This window comes from Gouania willdenowi, chromosome 14 (assembly GCF_900634775.1).
Source record: "Gouania willdenowi chromosome 14, fGouWil2.1, whole genome shotgun sequence".
Taxonomy (NCBI): Eukaryota; Metazoa; Chordata; class Actinopteri; order Blenniiformes; family Gobiesocidae; genus Gouania; species Gouania willdenowi.
In genome coordinates, this window is record NC_041057.1 from 13,494,206 (window position 1) to 13,514,893 (window position 20,688).

The following is a 20,688-nucleotide window of genomic DNA, read 5'->3' on the forward strand; positions in this document are numbered from 1 at the left end:
GATATTATCCTTTTCTGAAAATTCATTTAGTTGAGGGATTTTAGGGGAGAGCCAGTAGTAAATATGAGACCATAGAGGTTGTGAAAATGTACAATGGAAGAAAAGATGTTCAGTGGTTTCTTCTTCGCAAGAAAATATACAATTACTTGTCACAAAACCAAATCTTTGTCTCAGCAAAGCACTAAATGGGAAGATTCCATTCCATATCGTAAAATGAATTTCTTTCAATTTAGGGGAAATAGAAGTCTTAGAAAAGTGTTGGAATATTGCATTTTTATATAAAATTAATGGATTTGGGTTCTGATTGAAAATAATTCTGATAAATGTATTTGTTACCTTTTTAATGAAGTCTTTAACACCACTGTTGTCTTTTTTTAGCTTTCAATTTTCTGTGACAAATTAAAGTTTTTTTTTAAAAGAAAGTACATTTAAAATAATAAGAATAAAAGTAAACATCCTTGTTCAAAAAGCCAAGGGCTTCTGTCATGGTTTCATTTATTCAGACAACTGTTTTTCAGGAATTTTTTTTTTTTTATCTCAAAAAAAATGTTGATTTTTTTTTTTCTGGATTTAAGGCCTTGAAAGGACCCTAAATACTAGTGCAAAAATGACCACTGCAATTAAACGCAGTTAGACTTAAGAAATGTACAGAAATTGACAAAAACCTGAAAAGCAAAAAAATTGGTGGCAAGGCCAAAAAGTAAAAAAAATGCTGAATTCTTTTTTTCTGGATTTAAGGTCTTGGACGAACCCTCAATACTAGTGCAAAAATGACCAGTGCAATTAAATGTGGTTAGACTGAAGTAAAGCACAGAAATTGACAAAAACCTGTAAAAGCACACACAAAAAAAAAAAAAAAAAAAAAAAAAATTGGACATAAGGCACGTTATGGCCAAAGAGTGCAAAAACCCTAAATACTAGTGCAAAAATGACCACAGCAATTGAACAGGGTTAGAATGAAGTCAAGTACTGAAATTGACAAAAACCTAAAAAGCACAAAAAAATTGGTCAAATTGTGAAAAAAATGTAGAATTATTTATTTCTGGATTTAAGGCCTTGGACGAACTCTAAATACTAGTGCAAAAATGAGGACAGCTATTAAACGGGGTTGGACTGCAGTAAAGGATATAGAAATTGACAGAAAACCTGAAAAGCACAAAAAAAATTGAATTATTTTCTTGATTCTTCTTGAATAGCTTTGATCAAAGCGATCAGCAGACGCCTTGAAGGACGGCAGTTCAAATTTGAAACATGTCAGATCAAATTAAATTTACTGAAAAACCGTTGTCTGAATAAATGAAACCTTAACATATTTTTCAAAAATAACTTGCTGGAGTTTTTAAGGGCTTCCAATCAATTAAAATGCTTCTAAAAAAAAAAAAAAAAACATTTTATGAACTTTATTTTATCTTCCATATATATTATACCATGAAGAAAGAATATGACAGACAGAATAGACTTTCCTGATGTAACCTTCACTTTTCAGAGGCATTATTGATATAATAAAGAGTATTATATGTTATTAAGAGGAAAATTTGTTATGTAGGCCATTGACATCCATCATGTCACTGTGGTCCAACCTATCCATCTCTCTATAAAAGCACATTTCATGTGTTGTCTTTGGTTACACCGTCAAACATGTTCATCCACCGAAACACAAACAACAAAAAAGATCCAAACATTTTATTTTCGTGGCATGATTTCAACTTATCAGTTTTACTAAAATCATCAGCATCTCTCCCCCTTTACACAATGCTGTCTTTGCAATATACAAGTATCAATAAGCATAATTAAAAGATCACAATGGCTTTGTTATGTTTGTGTTAAAGACTTTCCCGTATCCTATTATATTAAAATATTTCATATATAGATTTGCATTTAAACAGAAGGTTTATAATAAAACGTGAGTTCCCGTTCAAGGCAATTATTGAATTTAATCAGATTGGGATTCTCATAAATTAAACGGGAAAAAAGAAAAGAAAAAAAACAAAAACGACAGAACAAAAATGTCAGACATGTACTAAATGTCCAGAGAAAAGATGACAGCTGGAACGGCCAAATCCACACATTCATGGCAGCAAAGCGATCGACCGGCCTTCGAGCGGTGGGAAAACCTTCCGCTTTTATCGACAATAGTCTTTTACAGATTTTGTTCAACACACAAATACAATGAAAAGCCCACATGGTCTTTCAGGTAAAACACAGAAGTGTTTAAAAATAGTCCAGGTGAAACCCTAAAGTGGTCTGTGAACACTAACTTGCCTCACACACGTTTGACTTATTGACGCTTCCTGTGCTTAGAACAGAAACAGATTCATCTGCTTTCTGCTGCTGTGTGGCTAAAAGTTCATTCAGAATTAACACAGATTCCCTCCATCGCTCACTGAATCATCTTTGAGGATTTCTTGCTTTTTTTCCAACATGGTTCTCTGACAGAATAATAAAAATCCATCGTATCCACAGTTTGATTCCACTCAGGATCTCCTTGAACATGATCACAGCTGGAGACGGAGCAAGAAGCATCCTTGAATGTGCCTTCTGCTCCTTTCACACAAACCTTACACACATTTATACTCGCACACACAGATACGCTGATGCGCACCCTTTGCTTTCAGAGTTCCTTGTCTCTATGTCTCCAGCTGGGAGATTATTTGGTAATTTTCTGCTGAAGGTGAAGGAGGAACTCGTAGTAGGAGAGAGCAGAGTCAGTTCGGTCCTCGATCATGTGCTGCAATAAAGAGGCTTTCAGCTGGCTCTCGTCCCTACAACACAGGGTGAAAAGTTAGAAAAAAAATGGAAAATACAAATCTGAATATACAGAACTATATATCACAAGACCAACTCAGGGCTGATATAAAGAAAAATTACAACTCTTAATGAAAATAAATCATAAAATTAGGAGAACCATTTACCAAGGTTACTGTAATTTTCACCTAAATGTGTTGGAAAAGTGAGCTACACTTGCTGTTATGTTATTGTCTAAAAGCCAGATATATGATCCTTACTTGATGACATGCAGGGAAGGGTAGAAGGGCCTCTGATCCCTCAGCCAGCCAATCAAAGCTCGGGTTCGTTGTGACTCTGCAGAGTCTATCTCTGGGAGCACATACTGTGAGGGGAAGAAAGTTCGAAGGGTCATCATATATAAATAAATTATTTCAAAATTGTTGTGTAATTTCTACCATATCTGGTTTTCTTACCAGGTTGTCAAGCACGTCAGCGTAGCTGGGAACTCCTAGAACTTGTGTGAGGAAGATAGGATTGCAGTTCCTCCCGATCCAAAGATACATCACCTTTAGGGGCAGGATTAGGTGGATGTTGAATATATTCCATAGAGAGTCAAGCAGTACAGAAATGCATCACTGTGAACAATGCCTTGAAAATGCACAAAGTATTAAAATAGGAAACTAATATTTCCTTATAAGGTGCGACTGTCACCGTTTGCTTTTTCACAGATTGTTTATAAAAAAAACACATACACAAAGAATCTTCTAAAACTTTTACAAGAGCTTGTTTTCAAACATACAGTTCCTGCATCCATGAGGAAGGCTCCATCCCTGCTGAGCTTCTCCACAGACAGCTGTAATACTCTGGGCTGAGGGATGGTCCGCTCATTGACATTCAAAGCTCCCTGCAAACAAAAGGTTGCATCATCACATTTATTCATTATATTTCATAAAGACAATATACACCAAAAGCTTTTGGAAAAGAAAGTTGAGCTAATGTAGAACTCTATATGCTCATCACTCTCACCTCATCTGTCAGGTCATCCAAGCGATACAGAGACGGGTGGATCATCGGCATGGCGTAAGCTAGAGGCTGGTACTTCAGCTGACACATGGCAAACACCCGATCATCCAGTCTGGTGCTGGTGCCTAGTCTGAAGGCTTTCTGCAATGTGCACACAGCCAATAGAAAGAAAAAAATGAAAACAGTGAATGCATGGAGCTGCTGCTCTGGAATTCAGAGACCTCCACAGTGTCAGAAAACACAGAAATAGGACTTTTTGTCATTTGTATTGAATATTTGGTTAAAATGTTAGGCAAAACACAACCAAACAGAAAAACAAACAAAGCCATAGTGCAAACAGTAAGAATTATCCACCTGTTTGAGTAGAGCCAGGATGTAAAGAGGGAAAAGTCTGAGGCAGGCAGGGGCCAATAGGCCCGGCTGCTGGATGGTCAATGCAAACTGTCGGTACGACGCCAGCGAGTCGATGGCAGCGTTGATCATTGCGTCTCTGGCGTCTCCAAGGCTTGCTGTGACCGAACGATCCACAGCTGAAAAGAGGGAAACATTTACATGAGCTCAGTGGTCTGAGGGAACAAAAGAAGCATTTACTGTAGTGCAACAAGTCAACACTATGTATATATTAGGCCTACAGCACACGGGCACACAGTAGCTGCGAAAAGGCTTTGTGACAAGACATTGAAGACCATCTGTTTCCAGTTCAGGCACAATGGACATGACTGATTAAGACAGTTGCTGAGCAACCACAGCTGCCACCTCTCATCACCATCCGTCAGCGGTAAACACAGTGAAGTGAACGAAAAGCTTGTGAAGATTCCTATTTTCAGCATATTTTCATCAGCTTTGAAATTGGTGCAACCTATAATTTCACATTCACCTGACAGAATGTGTACCTCCACAAAATGTATCTGAGCATGTGCTATCGAAGAAGAATATGTCACTGAGGATTTGCTTGATTGTAAATAATCAGTAGAAAATGAAACTACACAAGATTGTATAGTGAGGCAAAGCCCAGTTTACAAATCTAAGGAAGGCACTTCTTATAATCTGGGGTTAAAAACCTACAAATATCTCTAAAACAGAGGTGGGTGTGATAGTGTGTAGTACATACCCATACAAGCGAGGAGTCCAGAGATGGCCTGAACATCAGCCCCAGCAAAGATATCAGTGAGAGAATTAACAACAGGTAGACACAACGTGTGCACGCGAATCCTCCTCTCTCCTGACAAACACACACAAACATTTTACCCAAATTAGACAAGAGATCAGCTCATTTACAAATTAATTACAAACAAAACAAACCTTTGCACTGCATGTGTGTGTGTGTGTGTGTGTGTGTGTACCTTTACTGGAGGTGTAAAGCAGCGCAGCCTGGAAAGATACGACTTGCGTGTCGACAAGGTTTTCGTCGATTGACATTTGAACTGCAAAGCCGGCGTCTGGGTTGACGTTGGGCAGGGATAACAGATCCGTGGAACGCACAAAGAAGTTTCCGTGGAACGTGTGGATGGACAGACCTGCAGAGAAACAGGGAGCGATGAAAGTCCACAACCAAAAAAACATTTTATTCCTTCTACTGAGCAAATCTAATGCTCAGTAATGAGCATGAAGCAAAATTGTTAGTTCACATAATCACTTTTCAAAAACAAGAACATCTTCCATTTAGCGTATTTGTCCTACAGACCTTTGGTGCAGCGTATCCTCATCACGGCCTCAAAGCCTATTTTTCTGGTTAAGTATCGCTTCAGATCTTTCTGGAAGCATTCCACCTGAGCAGGGCTGTGCTGGTGGTGGTAAGACGGGTAGTAGTAAACGTTCCCAGCTGAGTATCTGGATATGCAGCCTGGGATAGAAAAAAAGAAAAGTACAAAAACACCTCATGTGATGTTGGGTTTATGTGCATTTCTTTATTATAACATCTACAATTAGCTAAAGGTAGGCAGACATTTTTTAATAGTTGTACTCAGCTCTAACTGTGCGATTCATTTGCAGAGTCCAAATGTGCGCAGCTCACGATTCATGTTCTCACACTATACGGACAGACACTGACACAATCTAACTGCTCAAACTGTACGTCCATACACGACACGTCAGGGTCTTGTTTCTGGAAATGCATCATACAAATCAGAAGAACTCTGAAGCTTTGCCATTAAAACAGAAGAAGAAGAACCCAGAAGTGGAGAGACACTAGCAAATCTCAGCAAAAAGAGCTTTAAAAAAGAAAAGACGGCGATGTGATGGACCACGAACTGGATGGACAGACGTGGGCAGTCTGTCAATTTTACAGCGGTCCTATGGTGTTAGCACATGCACAGTGTGAGAGTTTGAATTAAGTCAGTCAGTGGCACTGCTTAAACTGTGCGATACCCTCACGAGGAGCGAATGGATTTCAAACATGTTTGATTGACTTATGACCATACGATCGGGAGCTGGTCGTGGAGTGTTAATCGCTTTTCGTGACCCCATGTATACTACACGATGCACGACACACGATTTAGCAGAGACTTGGCCTGAAAAATAGACGCACAGGTAAAAAAATCACAGTGGATGCCCGCCTTAAATGACCTAAGATCAAACTGTGACTCACCGAGCGATGCAAGGTCACAGTATTGAGAACTGAGCAGGAAAAGGTCAACAGCCACCTGCTGACCAGAACAGTCCAAAGCCAGCTTCTTGTAGAAGTCTGTGGCTGGAGACAAATGCTGGATTTCCTGAAATAAACAGAAAAAGCCCATACAGAGTTAACCAGAGCTAGAAAAGCTAATAATTAGTTAGATCTCTGTCGCGTGCCAGATAAGACTCATTACCTTCGCAGAAGCTCGCTGGTTGGGATCCTCTCTTGACTGCAGTGCCCCCACACCCAGGTTGGGTAGCTGAGTCTGGAACACAGACATCCGCCCTCCAGTGGGCGACAGTAGCTTGAAGGCTGCCTGCAGAGCTGCTCCCAGGGCAGACTGGGTCTCCATGGTCTTTTGAAATAAACTAGGGAGGCTCTTTAACAGATCCTGCACAAGCTGAAAAAACAAGAAAGGGTTAATAATCCCCTTAAGAAAAACTTTATTTTATCTTCAGCAAGTCAGGGCTACAGTTAAGAGTTTTTGTTGTTGTTTTATCCAGACAGAACCATTAAAAATGTTTGAAACAGATCCTTTCCATTAAGGGAAGGCTGTAGTGATCTAAAGGTTCATGGTCCAACACTCACCTCTTTGCATTCATTGAGGTTTACGAGAAGGCTGTCTGGTGTTGGTAAAAATATATCTGTCGCGGAGAAAAGGTTGTTCAAACACTCGACATAAAGTCATCAGTTATATTTGCTCCCTCATGGTGAGCGGCTGCATGTGAGCTTCAACTTGAATTTGGTCTCACCTTCTATGTCAGACACGATGAGCATCTGAGGCTGTGAGAGTCCTTCCTGGAGGTTGTAGAAGTGGACGGTGCTGTCAAACGTGATGAAGCCCACCTTTGTCCTTGAATCTCCAGGGAGCCTAGATCACACAAATGGACGTTCAATCATTCATTCATCTTCTAACCCCCCTGTTCCGGGGGGTTTGCTGGTGCACAAGCCTTTATATAATTTTAAATTGTTATCCATGGAAACCTGATTCCAAGTGTTAGCCTTTACCAACCCGTTTAATTTTTGTACATACGCATTTATGTTGTCCAGCAAGGACTGACAGAAGACATTCAGATAGCCCTTCTCCACTGCATTGTGGGATACGTCCAAAACAAAGAGGTAAACAGCAGGCTGCGGTGGCCTAAGCTGCAAACAAACAAAGTAAACAAGTTACTGCAAGCAAGTAATCAAAAGCACAACTACTTCCGTTAGCTAAAACCTACCATGTATTCTGATGGAGCGATGAACTCGATGGTGGCGTTTTGGACCTCAGGTCTTTTGTGTGGTTCACCATATGATCTACTGACCGGGTTGTACATAAACTCCTCTGGAACTACACAGAGACACTCTACAGCGTCAGGAATGTATCGCCACAAACACATTGATTTTCATATACACATCTCTATCATCAAACTTTGTCAGATAACACAATCTCTTCATCTGTTAGTTGATTGGACATAATGGGTAGAAAGTCAATAGCCTGGAATGATCTACACCAGGGGGGGTCAAACTCTTTTAATATCTGTTTTTAAGTGTATTATTTTTGCATTGATGCCAATATCGATGCTTGGATATGATACAGTGATTTAAAATTACTCTTAATTTCTACTTGATTTCAATAGATAAAGTTTCTAGTTTTTTGAATTACTGGATATTTGCCAGATATTTCATGCCCCTTTGCAGCTCTACTGAGATATCTACAACTAAATTATTTGGTAATTTACACTGTTTTCTCAGGCATTTTTACTTTCCCCAGCGGGCTGATTTTAATTATTTAAAGGGCCAGATTTGGTCCCTGGGCCTTGGGTTTGACACATGTGATCTACACCATCTCCTTCATTTATTACCAGTAATACTGTAATGAGTATAACAGTTATAAAGTGTTAGTGATCAAAATATTGTTCTTGCTCCCACAAATAGCATCTCTGGTTGGCTTCGTCTCTGTTTCTCTCACTCACCATCGTTGACGCGATAGCACAGGTTGCACTTCCATCTCCTCTGGTCCAGAAAAGATACAAAAGGGTTGATGTAAGTTCTGCAGGACCGACATCGTACGATGGTGCTGGACGTAACCACTGGAAGTTGCTGCAATGATTAAGAAGACAGAGCAGGGCTCTGTGTTAAAAATTCATCTGGGAAATCTCAGCTCAGCTGGCATTAGAATGAAAACGTTCTTGCTGCTGTGCGAGTGACTTCTGTTCTGTGGCATGTTTACCACGAGTGCATAAAGGTTTTCACTGTTGCAGATTGTGCCTTGAGGTGTATTTCATAAAATCCAACCCACCCATAAAGGGCAGGACACACTTTAATCAGCACTAATCTCACAAAGCAGAAAATGTAAATGAGAGCGAAGCCACAGACAGATTATTAGAGTGGAGTTTGAAATGAATTATTTAAAAAGGGCAGATTCAGTGTTGTGTGATGGTCAATATTTAAATATGTGTAAAAGGTACCAGAGTAACATGTATGTATTTAGTGGTTTTATGAGTATTAGAAATAATGTAAATCTCAGTTAGCATCACTTTGTTATTAACCTCATAAAAATAAAATGACTTATAATTTGTAAATGGAGCAAAGCCTGAAAGAATCATCACAGGTAAGTTCAGGTAAACAATGCTAATTTGTTTGCATTGCTTGAAGGAGAAAAGGGAATTTGTGGTCTCCATATTTGACAGAATGTGACTGAAAGGAACTATAGTGCTATAAAAACCGGCCTGTGAGGCAGAACCAAGATTTTGACCGAAAGGTCAACCTTTACCGAAAGGTCTTTGAAAGGGTGGAGCAGCAGACCAAGGGGCAGCTTGGCTTTGTTGAGTAGTGACTGAGTCTGAGGGATGCTGGTCAGGGTGCAACGATAAACCCTGAAAAACACAGAAATAAGTTCAATCAAACCATAAGTGTAAGAAATTTACACCTACTGCAGGCCACACAATACAAAAATATCTGCCACATTTTACTACTCAAAGTCTCAGTCTGTGGCTTACTCTGGGCTGCAGTTGATCCTTTGCAGATCCTGGGTCAGGCAGGGGGTAGGGGCTGAAATAGGGGTCGGGGGTAGCAGGTTTCTCTCCTGCAGCAGGTTGACCACTCTAAGTGCCTCGGGGGTTCCCGACTGGAGGCTCATGGAAGCCAATGATGGGCTGAGCTGGGCCATACCTGGACCTCCAGACATCTGACACAAAAGGACAATGACAAGGTAAACATGATTAAACCCCATGAGCAGATTTAACACTATAATCAATTAAACTCAGTACTGCAGTCAGCCAGTTCAAACATACAATCAGTAAAACAGAAGCTAAAGAAGCAGTAGTTGCCAAAAACTAAAAGGTTTGGTGCTGGAGTTGTTAAAGTGATTAAACTTATAGTGAAAGCCATTACACAAGGTACACGTGTGTATCCTTCTCACCTGCTGGTAGGCCTGAGGGGCTTGAGTGTAAGGCTGAGTGGCGGCTTGCATCGCTGGGTGCATAGGGGAGGGGGCGGGGGGGCCTGAGGTGTTCTGGTACCCAGGGGGCAGGGAAGGGTAGTGGCCCAAATGTCGACCAGGCGGTCCAGGCTGCGCTAGGCCGGCTGTGCAGGCAGACATGGGTATTAAAACGACAAAGTCAGAATAAAAAAATGTCAGCCTTTATTGGCCAAAAATTGGGTCACTTTAGAATTAAAAATCAGTTCAGACCAAATGAAGACGACAAATCGGCACTAATCACACATTTGCAACATTTACAATAACCTTTATAGCTGACAGGTGGTTGCAGCAGCAATAGAAATGCTTTATTCCGATCATAACATGTAGACGATACACTTATCCAAATGCTCATCAAACAATAAAAAGCATTAATCTTGGATCAGGATGCCATCCTTAGTGTTTAGTACATGTTTGCCATCTGTGATGGATTATCCTTATGAGAAGATCCAAATCATTAATTCAAGACACTTTCACTCACTTGAAACTGCTAAAAAAAGACCATTTGCCAGCAGTTGGAAACTAGTCTTTATAAAACTTAACTAAATAATTTAAAGTGTGTCAGAGAGCTTTCTTACCCATTTTACTGTCTACGTGATTGTAGCTGTTTGTTGCTTGTGGGCCGTTACCAGCCACTGCACCTGTTAGAAAGCCAACACAGATGGGTTTGTGAGTAATTCATTGACACTATGTCAGTTCTATCCTATTGTGAGATCATTAGATGATGAATGTAGAAATAGAAATTGGCAAGACAGATGAGAAAGTGGCAACTACAGTTCACTAATGCTAATGAGGATGCTAACTATAATGTGTCAAAGCAAGAGAACAAAAACATTTTCATCACCTGATGCACTGAGTAAAAAAATGCTTTACAATTAACAGCTACTATTTTTAATATTATGTAAATGACAAGTGTAATCCAGTGCTGCTCTGGCCTTATGTTTCTATTTTGGGGAGAAAATTGCTTCCATAGACAGATTTCCACAAAGCACAGTGATTATGGGATGATATGACAAGACTGACAAAATCTAGGAGCTAAATCGGCATCATAAATCAGTCACACCTGGACATTCAATGTCCCCCTCCTGGCAGTCGGGCTCAGTGGGGGACACAGTGCTGTTAACACTGTCCCCACACTGAGCTGGCATGTAGAGGAAGGAGGAAAACAGCAGCAAGTGATCAGAAGCAAAAGATCAAATATGTGAAATTAATGAAGAAACAGCATCAGGTAGAATAGTTTAAAGAAAGCCTGTTCAACTCTATCATGTCATAGCATCGTCACTATATGAACAGCAAGGTGATAAAATGCATTATACCGATATAAACAAACTAAAGTTTATGTACATATCTGTCATATTCTTAAGTAAATTACCATCTGCTTTGGTAGGAGGTGGTGTGCCACTAGCAGCTGGAGGGCCTGTAGGCGGGGGCGTTGGCCTCATGGGTGGTGGAGGGCCTGTTGGAGGAGGGCCATAAGCAGGTCTGATTGGTTGATATGTGTGGGGAGCCATCGGGTTCATTGGTGGAGGTGCTGAACCTGAAGGAAGTTATTCATTTAGATTATGGCTCATTGTCTGTTTTGTCAAACATTGCATGCAAAGCATCAAAGTGTCAACCCTAAAAACAATGACCTGAAAACTCAATCCAATATATAGTAGTTCTGACATTTCCCATGATCCAAGAGAACCTGCGTGACACTTCAGTAAACACTGCTTTGCTAGTTGCGACATGTCTGCCTTGCTACCAGATATCAGGTTAAGGAAATTTGTGGCTTGAAAGAAAGAAGCACAGTGTAGAGGTGACAACAGCTGGTGTCTCTAAGCGAAGGTCATAGCAGCACTCAATTATTACCACTCAAAGAAGCTTGGCCAGGCTCATCTATAGGGGAAAACTAAAAAAAAATTAAAAGTTGGAAAAGTAACCATAACTACTTGTATTGGTCACAGACGCACTCACACACTAAAAGAGATTAATAAATGCTACAAATGTGTTTGTGACAGCCCATGCTCATTCAAGTCAATTTAGTGCCTCAGATGAAACACATCAAGCTTGTCTCTGTTGGAAATTACAAGAAGTCCTACTAGAAATGTTGTTAGTGTAAAACCTATAGCGAGAATGTTGCGCTTCCAAAATAGAAATGAGGCCAAGCAAGTCAACAATGCATGAAACCATGGCAGAAGATGATCTGGACTGATGAGTAAACAGTAAAAACGCCTAAACTCTGGAATTCAATCCCCCTCCATATTAGATCATCCAGTTTCACTGATGTTTTTAAAAAAAAACTGAAGACATCTTTTTAATTTGGCTTTTAACACGTGATAATCCTCATTTTGTAATGTTTTTATTTTTAACTGTATGCGTTTTAATCCATGGTTTATTACTTTTTATTGGCTCTTTGTATTGATCTCTGCTGTCTGTCTGTTCTTGTAAAGCACTTTAGGCTATGGTGCCCTATGTATAAAAGAGGCTATAGAAGTAAATACATTTGAGTTGAATAATGGTGCCTTCAATTATTCAGAAAAATCAAAAAACAGATATACATCCACCTAAAATCAGTTATTTCAATTTCACAGAAATAAACCAATTTTGTGAAATCTAACAGTGGTATGTATTTGTAGAACACATGAATAAATTGGTGCACACACTGAACATATAAACTACTTAATCGATTTCTAATTTCTATGATTCAAAAATGGCTGTAAACCCCCACCCTCTTGGTATATATGATTGGATACTGGATGACCTGGAACATTTTAAACAAACCACAGACCAAGAACCACACATATAAAACTCAACATTTAAAATCATAGGAACTAAAAACTTAGACTTAACATAAACAAATAAACATAAATGAAGTTTCTAAAGCATTGCAATGCTTCAACGAGGCAATGCAAGTAGGAACAATAAAATATGTAATGAACTTTGCCCACAATTAGTGACGGCGCTTGGGAGAGAGCCAGAGGCAGCTGTTAGCCAACACAGTCACCATTGGAGCAGAGATCAATGTCCATCGCCAACACATCAGTGTGTAGATATGTATATCACCAGCACGTGTCAAATAACAGTAACAGGAGAGTCAAAAGTATCAAGTTAAAAAAATCTGACCATCAAACTAAACCCATTATTGTTTTTTTTCACTGGAAAGATGAGTTACTGTATTTGGATGAAGTCAAAGCTTACATTTCCTTTGTAATTTAAAGATTAGATTAGATACACTTTATTAATCCTTGGGAAGGCTCCGTCAGGGAAATTAAATTAAGTGCAGCATTACAGAAAAAAATAGCAGCACACAGAGTTTAAATAATATATAAATACAGAAAACATACTAGAAGAAATCAGAATGTACACAAATAGATAACTAAACAAGGTTGATGCTACAGACTATAACTGCTCCTCCTCTGTCTATCTGTTACCCCTCCTCCCCCCGACACAGGAGTTGTAAAAACTAACGGGGATGATTCATCATTTTATTGATAGGAACCTTTGGTTGTGATTATATCTTAAATGTCTCATTTGCTGCAGAAATGTTCCATTCCCTTTCTCCTGTATGCAAGTATTTTACTCTTTGGTTAAGAACAATGTACTGTATTGTTCAATGACAGACCTATACTAGTGCAGTGGAGTTCGTACCTGGTTGACCGTATCCATGAAGAGAGGTGGGTGGCATCCCTAAGCCCTGGGGTTGGCTCTGAGTTTGAGACAAGTGTGGTGAGGGTGGTGATGTGTTGTAGGCTGCTGAGGACAGTGGTGGTGGCGGCAACGACTGCCCTGCTAAGCTTGCGGCTGGATTTACATTATTTGCCACAGGACCATGGGGGGGCAAGATCATGGGGGCCGGTGACCTCATCGTTGGCTGGGACGTGTTGTAGTGCCATGCTGGAGCTGCAGTCTGTAAAGGGTTCTGGTGGTAGCTACTTGAAGACACAGCTGGAGGGGGAGGAGGTGTGGGCTGTGCAGGAATTAGTCTGAGACCAGGGCTGGAGCTGGCAGAATGAGGAGGTGTTTGCGACGGAGGCCGACCAATCAGGGGTGCTGTTAGGAGTGGCTGACCTTGAGGAGCTGGATAGGCAGTAGGAGATGGAGATAGATGATAAGGGCTGCCTGGGGGCAAAGGCTGGAAGGGTCCAGGGGAATAGTGTCCTGGCACAGACGGAGAAGGTGCTTTGGCCTGCATTAGGTTGAAGGGCGATTGGTGACCTGAGCCATATCCGGCCCCTGGAAGCTGTTGCAATCCAACCGGATTTTGAGAAGGACCTGTCGACCACATGAGAAAAAGAAGTTAACCCATCTTTTATATATGGCTTTTCCTAAATCAGGGTCTTTGGGGCCTATGACAGTCAACAGAGGAGGCAAAGCAGGTTAGACCATGAACCATAACACTCTAGTCAAGAATGACACCGTGCAGCATTGCAAGTGCATTTACTCAAAGTTTTCACTTACAAAACTTATGGACTCCACCAATAACTCGGCTCAAAGGGGTACAAAACATAATGAAATTGTTTTTACTTTGATGTCAATCACATTGATGCATTGGAACTCATTTAATATGACTATCAGGTAAAGCTGCAGAACAAAGCTCTTTCTTACACCTTCCCAAATACCAAGTGTCCTAATGATTTTTCTCCTATTAACATGTGACGTAGAGGTAACGGACGGGCAGGAAGGGCTGATTAAACTTGTATATATACAAACAGACCATGAAAATCTGCTGTATTAGCAAGCCATGTTTGCACCTGAAGGATTACATAATGTGAATCAGCACACTGCTATGCACTTAGCCTTTCACTACTTAACCAAGTCAGCAGGCAGGGTGAGAGGAGATTATAAAGCAGCTCCTTTCCATCAGCCAAGAGTGATGAAGGAAGAAACATAATCCACCTTTGTGCAGTCTCAGAGTGAAAATGATGAGAGCTAACACTCAGGTGGTAGCAGCCATTACTCCAGTAGAAAGTACATGCAAAGGACTGATCGCTGCACATAAGGGTAAAAAGTATGAACTGAAAAGTTAAAGCAGCAGCTGCACTGCATGGTTCCTTCTTCAGCATACTGGAGCCTCACACAATTTTGCCAAAACATTTCATTTGGTAAATGTTTTGGAATACAATATTTTGGGAAAACTACAAAGACATCCGTAATCATTTTTCCATGAAGTTTTTGTCTTGTTATTTAGGACACCACATGAAAATAAAGCAACTAGTGTTACCTGCTTTGGAGCTGGAGAAGTTTTAGCATGGTTTATCAATTTCTTTGTGTTTTTCTGGAGGTGTTGATCTAAGTTTGTCTTGCTGCAGGCTGTAGCAGCCACTGCCTTCAAACAGACTTACCAGGTGGGTTTTCTCTTAATCCCAAACTATAAGGTTGTACAATTTCCTTTCACGCACTGTATGAAATGATGCAGGGGGATGGAATTACTACGGAAGCTTGGAGGTGTGAATCCAAAAGATGTAATAGAGAGCTGCACTGTAATGACCTTAGTTAAAGTGAAAACCAATCTCACAATTTTACTTTTAAACATTGTTCAATAAATAATGACGCAGCCTGATGCGATTTGTTACCATGATGCCAGGCCTTCAAAAGATCTTGAATATTAATTATTTATTTGTGCAAGTATATATAGATATTGTGGAAGCTATTAAAAAAAAAGTTAAAGGACCATTTATTTAACTGAAAAATTTACATGTGAGCCATGCAATACAAATACACCAAGCCTATTTATTTTGTTAAACTGAATTAGCACACTTTCTTTTCATTTGATGTAATTTACGAGTAAGCATACAAACATTATTAGTCCACATAAGTCACTTCTCTGATCCACATCCTGGTCTAAATAATCATTCTCCTCTATAATATGACCAACTCCAGAACTATATTTCTCTTTACAGAAGTAAATGTTGTGCATTAACACACATCTTGTGTGTATTGACACACTTCCAGAAGAAATGCTGGGGGCTTTGTTTACACAGAACCTTCCTGACAAAGATTTACTACAAACCTAATGCAGGATACCGTCATAAATATAACTACTTTATCTATCTCATCAAGTTCTAATGAGTCGTCTTAGAACGAATGTGGCACTGAACAGTGTATAATTTGACTCAAGATATCAGAAATTGTCCAAAGCAGCTGTCAATCAAAAGAAAAAAAAATGACACTGACACAATATGACACTTCAAATGCAAGTTTAATTCCCCTGCACACTTTATTAATTTACTCATTTTTTCACCTTGTTTGGAGTCTATAATAGTTTCAATTTATGTAGCTGCCTTATGTAGCTACGGAAGTGACTGGTCGAATAATCATTTGAATTTATTTAATGAAAATACCCATTAATTTCTGTCCATACCCCACAGTGCTAACTGTTGAGTCTCAAAACCTTTGGTTGTCCATCATCTTTGCCAGCATTATATCAAGAAATAATTACAACTCGTACCTTAGAAGAGTAAATATTTCGGTCATGTTAAACAAGTAAGGTACAACTAGTCAGGGTTACATGTCCTGTCCTAACTACTCTTGACAGCTCATACTCAGCGTTACGAAGCAATCCGGTTTGCTAACAGTTAGCAACACCCGAAAGCTACCCGTTTTACTAGTGACTAGTAGTAAAGGTTGGCCACTTAACCAGAGATCTCCCAAATCATTACTCACCATTTGAGTACGGCTGACCCGTCCCGGCTCCATTCTGAGAGTTGAATCCTGCTGTTGACATCTTGAAACAGACACCAGAATCTATTAGAGGCGCTAGGTAACAGCTAGCTGCGTCTTTAGCAGGCTCTCTAGCTACGGTTCGCTGTTTAATGTTGAGATCCGTAGCACTGTATCAAGCCAAAAAGGCTTTCCTTTACTCTTAATAAAGATTTCTGGGCGACTTGTAGGCGGTCAAAGGGCCATGTCTGACACGGGAAGCAGTCAGGCTTCCCAAGGCTGAGTAGCAGCAGGCCTCGTTGGAAGAACAGAGACGCTTCTATCGCCTCTTTCACCGGAAACGGGGATCACCCAGCAGGATCATCGTCAAGAGTTCCACGCATGCGCACTGTGTACACGTGGCATTTCCTCCAGTGCACGTAGAATTGAAGCGTACTGGAAACATCTTCTCAACTTGCTGAGCCATCAGTGTAACTTGCACATTTTTGCTCATCTTAGCAAAAAAAAAAAAGAAAGAAAAGGGAACTACGCAATAAAAACACAATAGAACCAAAAAAATTACGGATTTGTGTCTCAGATTGCAAGAACAGAATAGATGTGCAGCAGCATTTACAATTGGCTGTCAGAAATGACAAAATTTCCCACCTTTTTTTACTTGCCCACACCATTTATTTCATGAATAGTAATTTATATGTTGTTAATATAGTTGTTATTGGTAAATTATGGGTACATATTTATATTTATTTGTATTATTCTTTTTTTTAATGCAATGGTTGTGTACCTTGTGTTTAAATTTTCGTGAAACCATTTGTTAAACATGTGAAACAATGCAAAGTACCCTGTCCTTGCTATTTGGATTTGCTGAAACTAAAATATTAATCAATTGTGCACTCTGCCCTTGTTCTGCTCTTTATTTGTAGTCTTTAGCACCAACCTTGTTTGTCTATGTATTATTTATTTCTGTACATTCTGTTTTTCTTCTTTTATATTCCCTATATTCTGTATTTATGTGTTATTTCAACCCTGTGTGCTGCTTTTCTTTTCTTTTGTAAAGCTACTGGAATTGTAATTTTCGGCCCACGTAAAATATATGGGAGCATCCAAAAAGGGTTCAGTTTAGGTATGCAACTAAATCAGAGTTAGGCTTTAAACCCCCTGGGGATCAACAGTTTGACATGGCTTATTGTTTGCAGATGAGATTGCCATTCATGGAGAAACTATTGAACGAATGAAGGGGAACCTGGAAAGGTGGAAGTATTCCCTGTGGAGCAAAGGAATGAAAGTCCTCTTTAGAAAGACAGAATAATCTACTTCAATTTGGAGGGAAATGGGGGAAATACGAAAAATTGTACAGAAGGTGGACGGCTTACAGTAAATTCTTTGGGTGAAGTATCCAAACAAACAGGACACAAAAGACGTCAGATGCTAGTGAAAGCGACTATGATCTGAGGAACAGGACACTTAGCTGAAGGCGACAGAGATAAAGATGATGAGAAGCTCTTCGGGAGTGACCCGGATGTACAGAATAGGACAGAAATACACCAGGGAACAGCTAAGGTGAAACAATTATGAAATCAGGTCAGATGAAGATGGTTTGGATTTACCTAAAAGATAGATTATTAATATTTTTTAACAAAGTATACATTGTTGGCGAAGCATTATCATTGTAAGGGCCACAACAAATTAAACACTTAAAACCTACTATGTCATGTCAGTAAAAAACATATTCTCTACACAGGTACACATAAATAAAGAATGAAACAGGGTGAAACATGCAATTAACAGATATTACAATAAGCAATAGTTTTCTATCACCCATACAAGTATCAGAATACTTTTTGGTACATTTGGTCCACCAAGTCAAGAGCTTCAATTGGGAGTTTCTCTAAAATAATGTTCCATGTTTGTTAATTTAACGTCAGTTTATTACATTTAAACTCTTATTTTGAAGAGAAAATATATGTCCAGGAATAGTGAATTAAAATATTTGTTTCTATCTCCTTTCTATCTTGTAAATGTGTAAGCCTTTGTCTCACTAGAGTTTCATCTTTAATTTAAAAGCTTCTTTCATTCATAAACTGATGAGAAGCTCTGGACTTACATCAGGGAAGTTATTGATTTTCGCTTTGTAGTTGATTCATGGGTTCAATTAATGGACTGTATGAGTAGCTATTTGAGATTTTGCTAAGGGTCATTGACATTTCTTGGAGTTTCTTTGATGACATTTGACATTTTACCGGGCATTGAGCCATCTCAGTGCCAGACAGAGGAACAGGTCTTAGGTGGCAGAGCTGTAGCTATATTATTGATAGACAGTGGTAGACATCACTGTCTATCGCTTACAAACCAAGAGCATTTTCTAATTCTTAGCCTGACATCTTAGGCAAGGGAAATTTATTTCTATACCGCATTTCATACACAAAGCGACTCAGTGTGCTTTACATGATCAAAACGTGCAACAGAAAACATTCAATACCTTAAAATCAACAAGAATATTAAAATTGGCAGCAAAAAACATTTAAAATCATCAGTAAAAACATTTTAAATCATCGACAAACACATTACATCAACAACAACATGACAAAAAATCTCCCTCTCAATCATACGCAGTAGAGGAAAAGAGTGCCTTTAACTTTGATTTAAAAATGTTCACACAATGTTGCTGACTTCAGCTCTGCTGCAGTTTGTTCCACTTTTTTGCAGCATAACAACTAAAAGCAGCATCACTATGTTAACTGTGAGCTCTGGGCTCCACTATCTGACCTGTGTCCATAGATCTGAAAGACCTGCTGGGTTCATACCTGACTAACATCTTACTGATGTATTCAGGAACAAACCCATTCACAGATTTATACACCAGCAACAAAACTTTGAAGTCTATTCTAAGGCTGACTGGGAGCCAGTGTAAAGACTTTAAAACTGGAGTAATGTGTTCTGACCTCTTTGTTCTGGTTAAGCTGCAGCATTCTGAACTCCAGCATTCTAAACTGCAGTGTTCTAAACTGCAACGTTCTGAACTGCAGCATTCTAAACCAGTTATAGATTTTTGGTGATCTTTCGGGTGATTCCTGTCAGAAGACCATTACAATAGTTCAGTCTGCGATAGATAAAAGCATGGACCAGTTTCTCCTGATCTTTCTGATTCATTTAAACCTTTCACTCTGGAGATGTTCTTCAGGTGGTAGAAGGCTGTTTTTGTGATAGATTTAATCTGACTGCTGAATGTAAGATCTGAGTCAATCAGAACACCAAGGTTTTTGACTTGGTCTTTAGCTTTTAAAGATCAAGACTCAAGATAATTGCTGACAGCAGTCCTCTTTTCCTTGCTACCAAAGACAATCACCTCCATCTTGTCATGATTTAGTTGAAGGAAGTTTTCATTCATCCAGCAGTTTACTTTTTCTAAGCAGTCACACAACACCTCATTGGGACCGTAGTCATCTGGGGACAGTTATAGATATAGTTGTGTGTCATCTGCATTGCTCTGATAATCAACCTTACAGTTCTGTAAAATTTGTCCTAAAGGAAGCATATAAAGGCTAAACAGAAGGGGTTCAAGAACAGAGCCCTGAGGAACCCCACAGGACATTGGTAATCTGTCAGATTCAAAGTTTCCAATGCTTACAAAATAACTTAACTCCTCCAAGTAGGACTTAAACCATTGCATTACTTTTCCATTTAGTCCAACCCACGTTTGCAATCTGTTCAACAAAATTGTATGGTCCACAGTGGCAATCTTAGTCTTCTCATTCATACATACTGGGCATCAAACAAACTCACTCATTAGTGAGCTATGTTAGAAACTGTGATCCCTTTTCAGTATTTAAAATTGCACTGAAACAATGGTTGAAAACTAACCAGACATGTACTCACAGTTAGATTATTCACTTTTTTCCGTGGGCCTCAAAGTCTTAATCTTAACCTATATGTAACCTGTTTACGGTCTATTTGTAATGTGTAATGTCCTTTGATTTATGTATTCTATGTATCGTGTCCTGTTGAATGTCTACTGTACTGACCTGCCTTAGGACAAGAATGAAACTTAGCCATTGTGCTAACTCCAGCATATTTACATTGTTGCTCTATGCTGACATGTTGATGAATATGCATTGTCCTAATTCAAATAAATAAAAAAAATTAATTACTCTCTAGAAACAACCATACGTGAGGATTTCTTCTTCTCTAAAGTCTAGATATCACATTACAATTGATCCTTAGA

The 20,688-nt window shown here is 39.4% G+C and overlaps 1 protein-coding gene across 1 annotated transcript; it reads right to left on the reverse strand.

Annotated features, from left to right (window-relative positions):
- Positions 1–1,667: 1,667 nt before the first annotated feature.
- sec24a (SEC24 homolog A, COPII coat complex component) lies at positions 1,668–16,826 on the reverse strand. Its single transcript, XM_028466843.1, has 23 exons — positions 16,473–16,826; positions 13,458–14,081; positions 11,200–11,364; positions 10,406–10,468; positions 9,771–9,934; positions 9,349–9,536; positions 9,123–9,225; positions 8,323–8,449; positions 7,588–7,697; positions 7,398–7,510; positions 7,117–7,235; positions 6,953–7,008; positions 6,558–6,764; positions 6,338–6,461; positions 5,435–5,593; positions 5,094–5,267; positions 4,862–4,972; positions 4,105–4,280; positions 3,754–3,891; positions 3,527–3,631; positions 3,201–3,293; positions 3,006–3,109; positions 1,668–2,762 (listed from the first exon to the last, which is right to left on the reverse strand). Exons 1-23 carry the CDS (start codon positions 16,531–16,533, stop codon positions 2,648–2,650), a joined length of 3,399 nt encoding a protein of 1,132 aa, XP_028322644.1. The 5' UTR covers positions 16,534–16,826; the 3' UTR covers positions 1,668–2,647.
- Between the last annotated feature and the right edge of the window lie 3,862 nt (positions 16,827–20,688).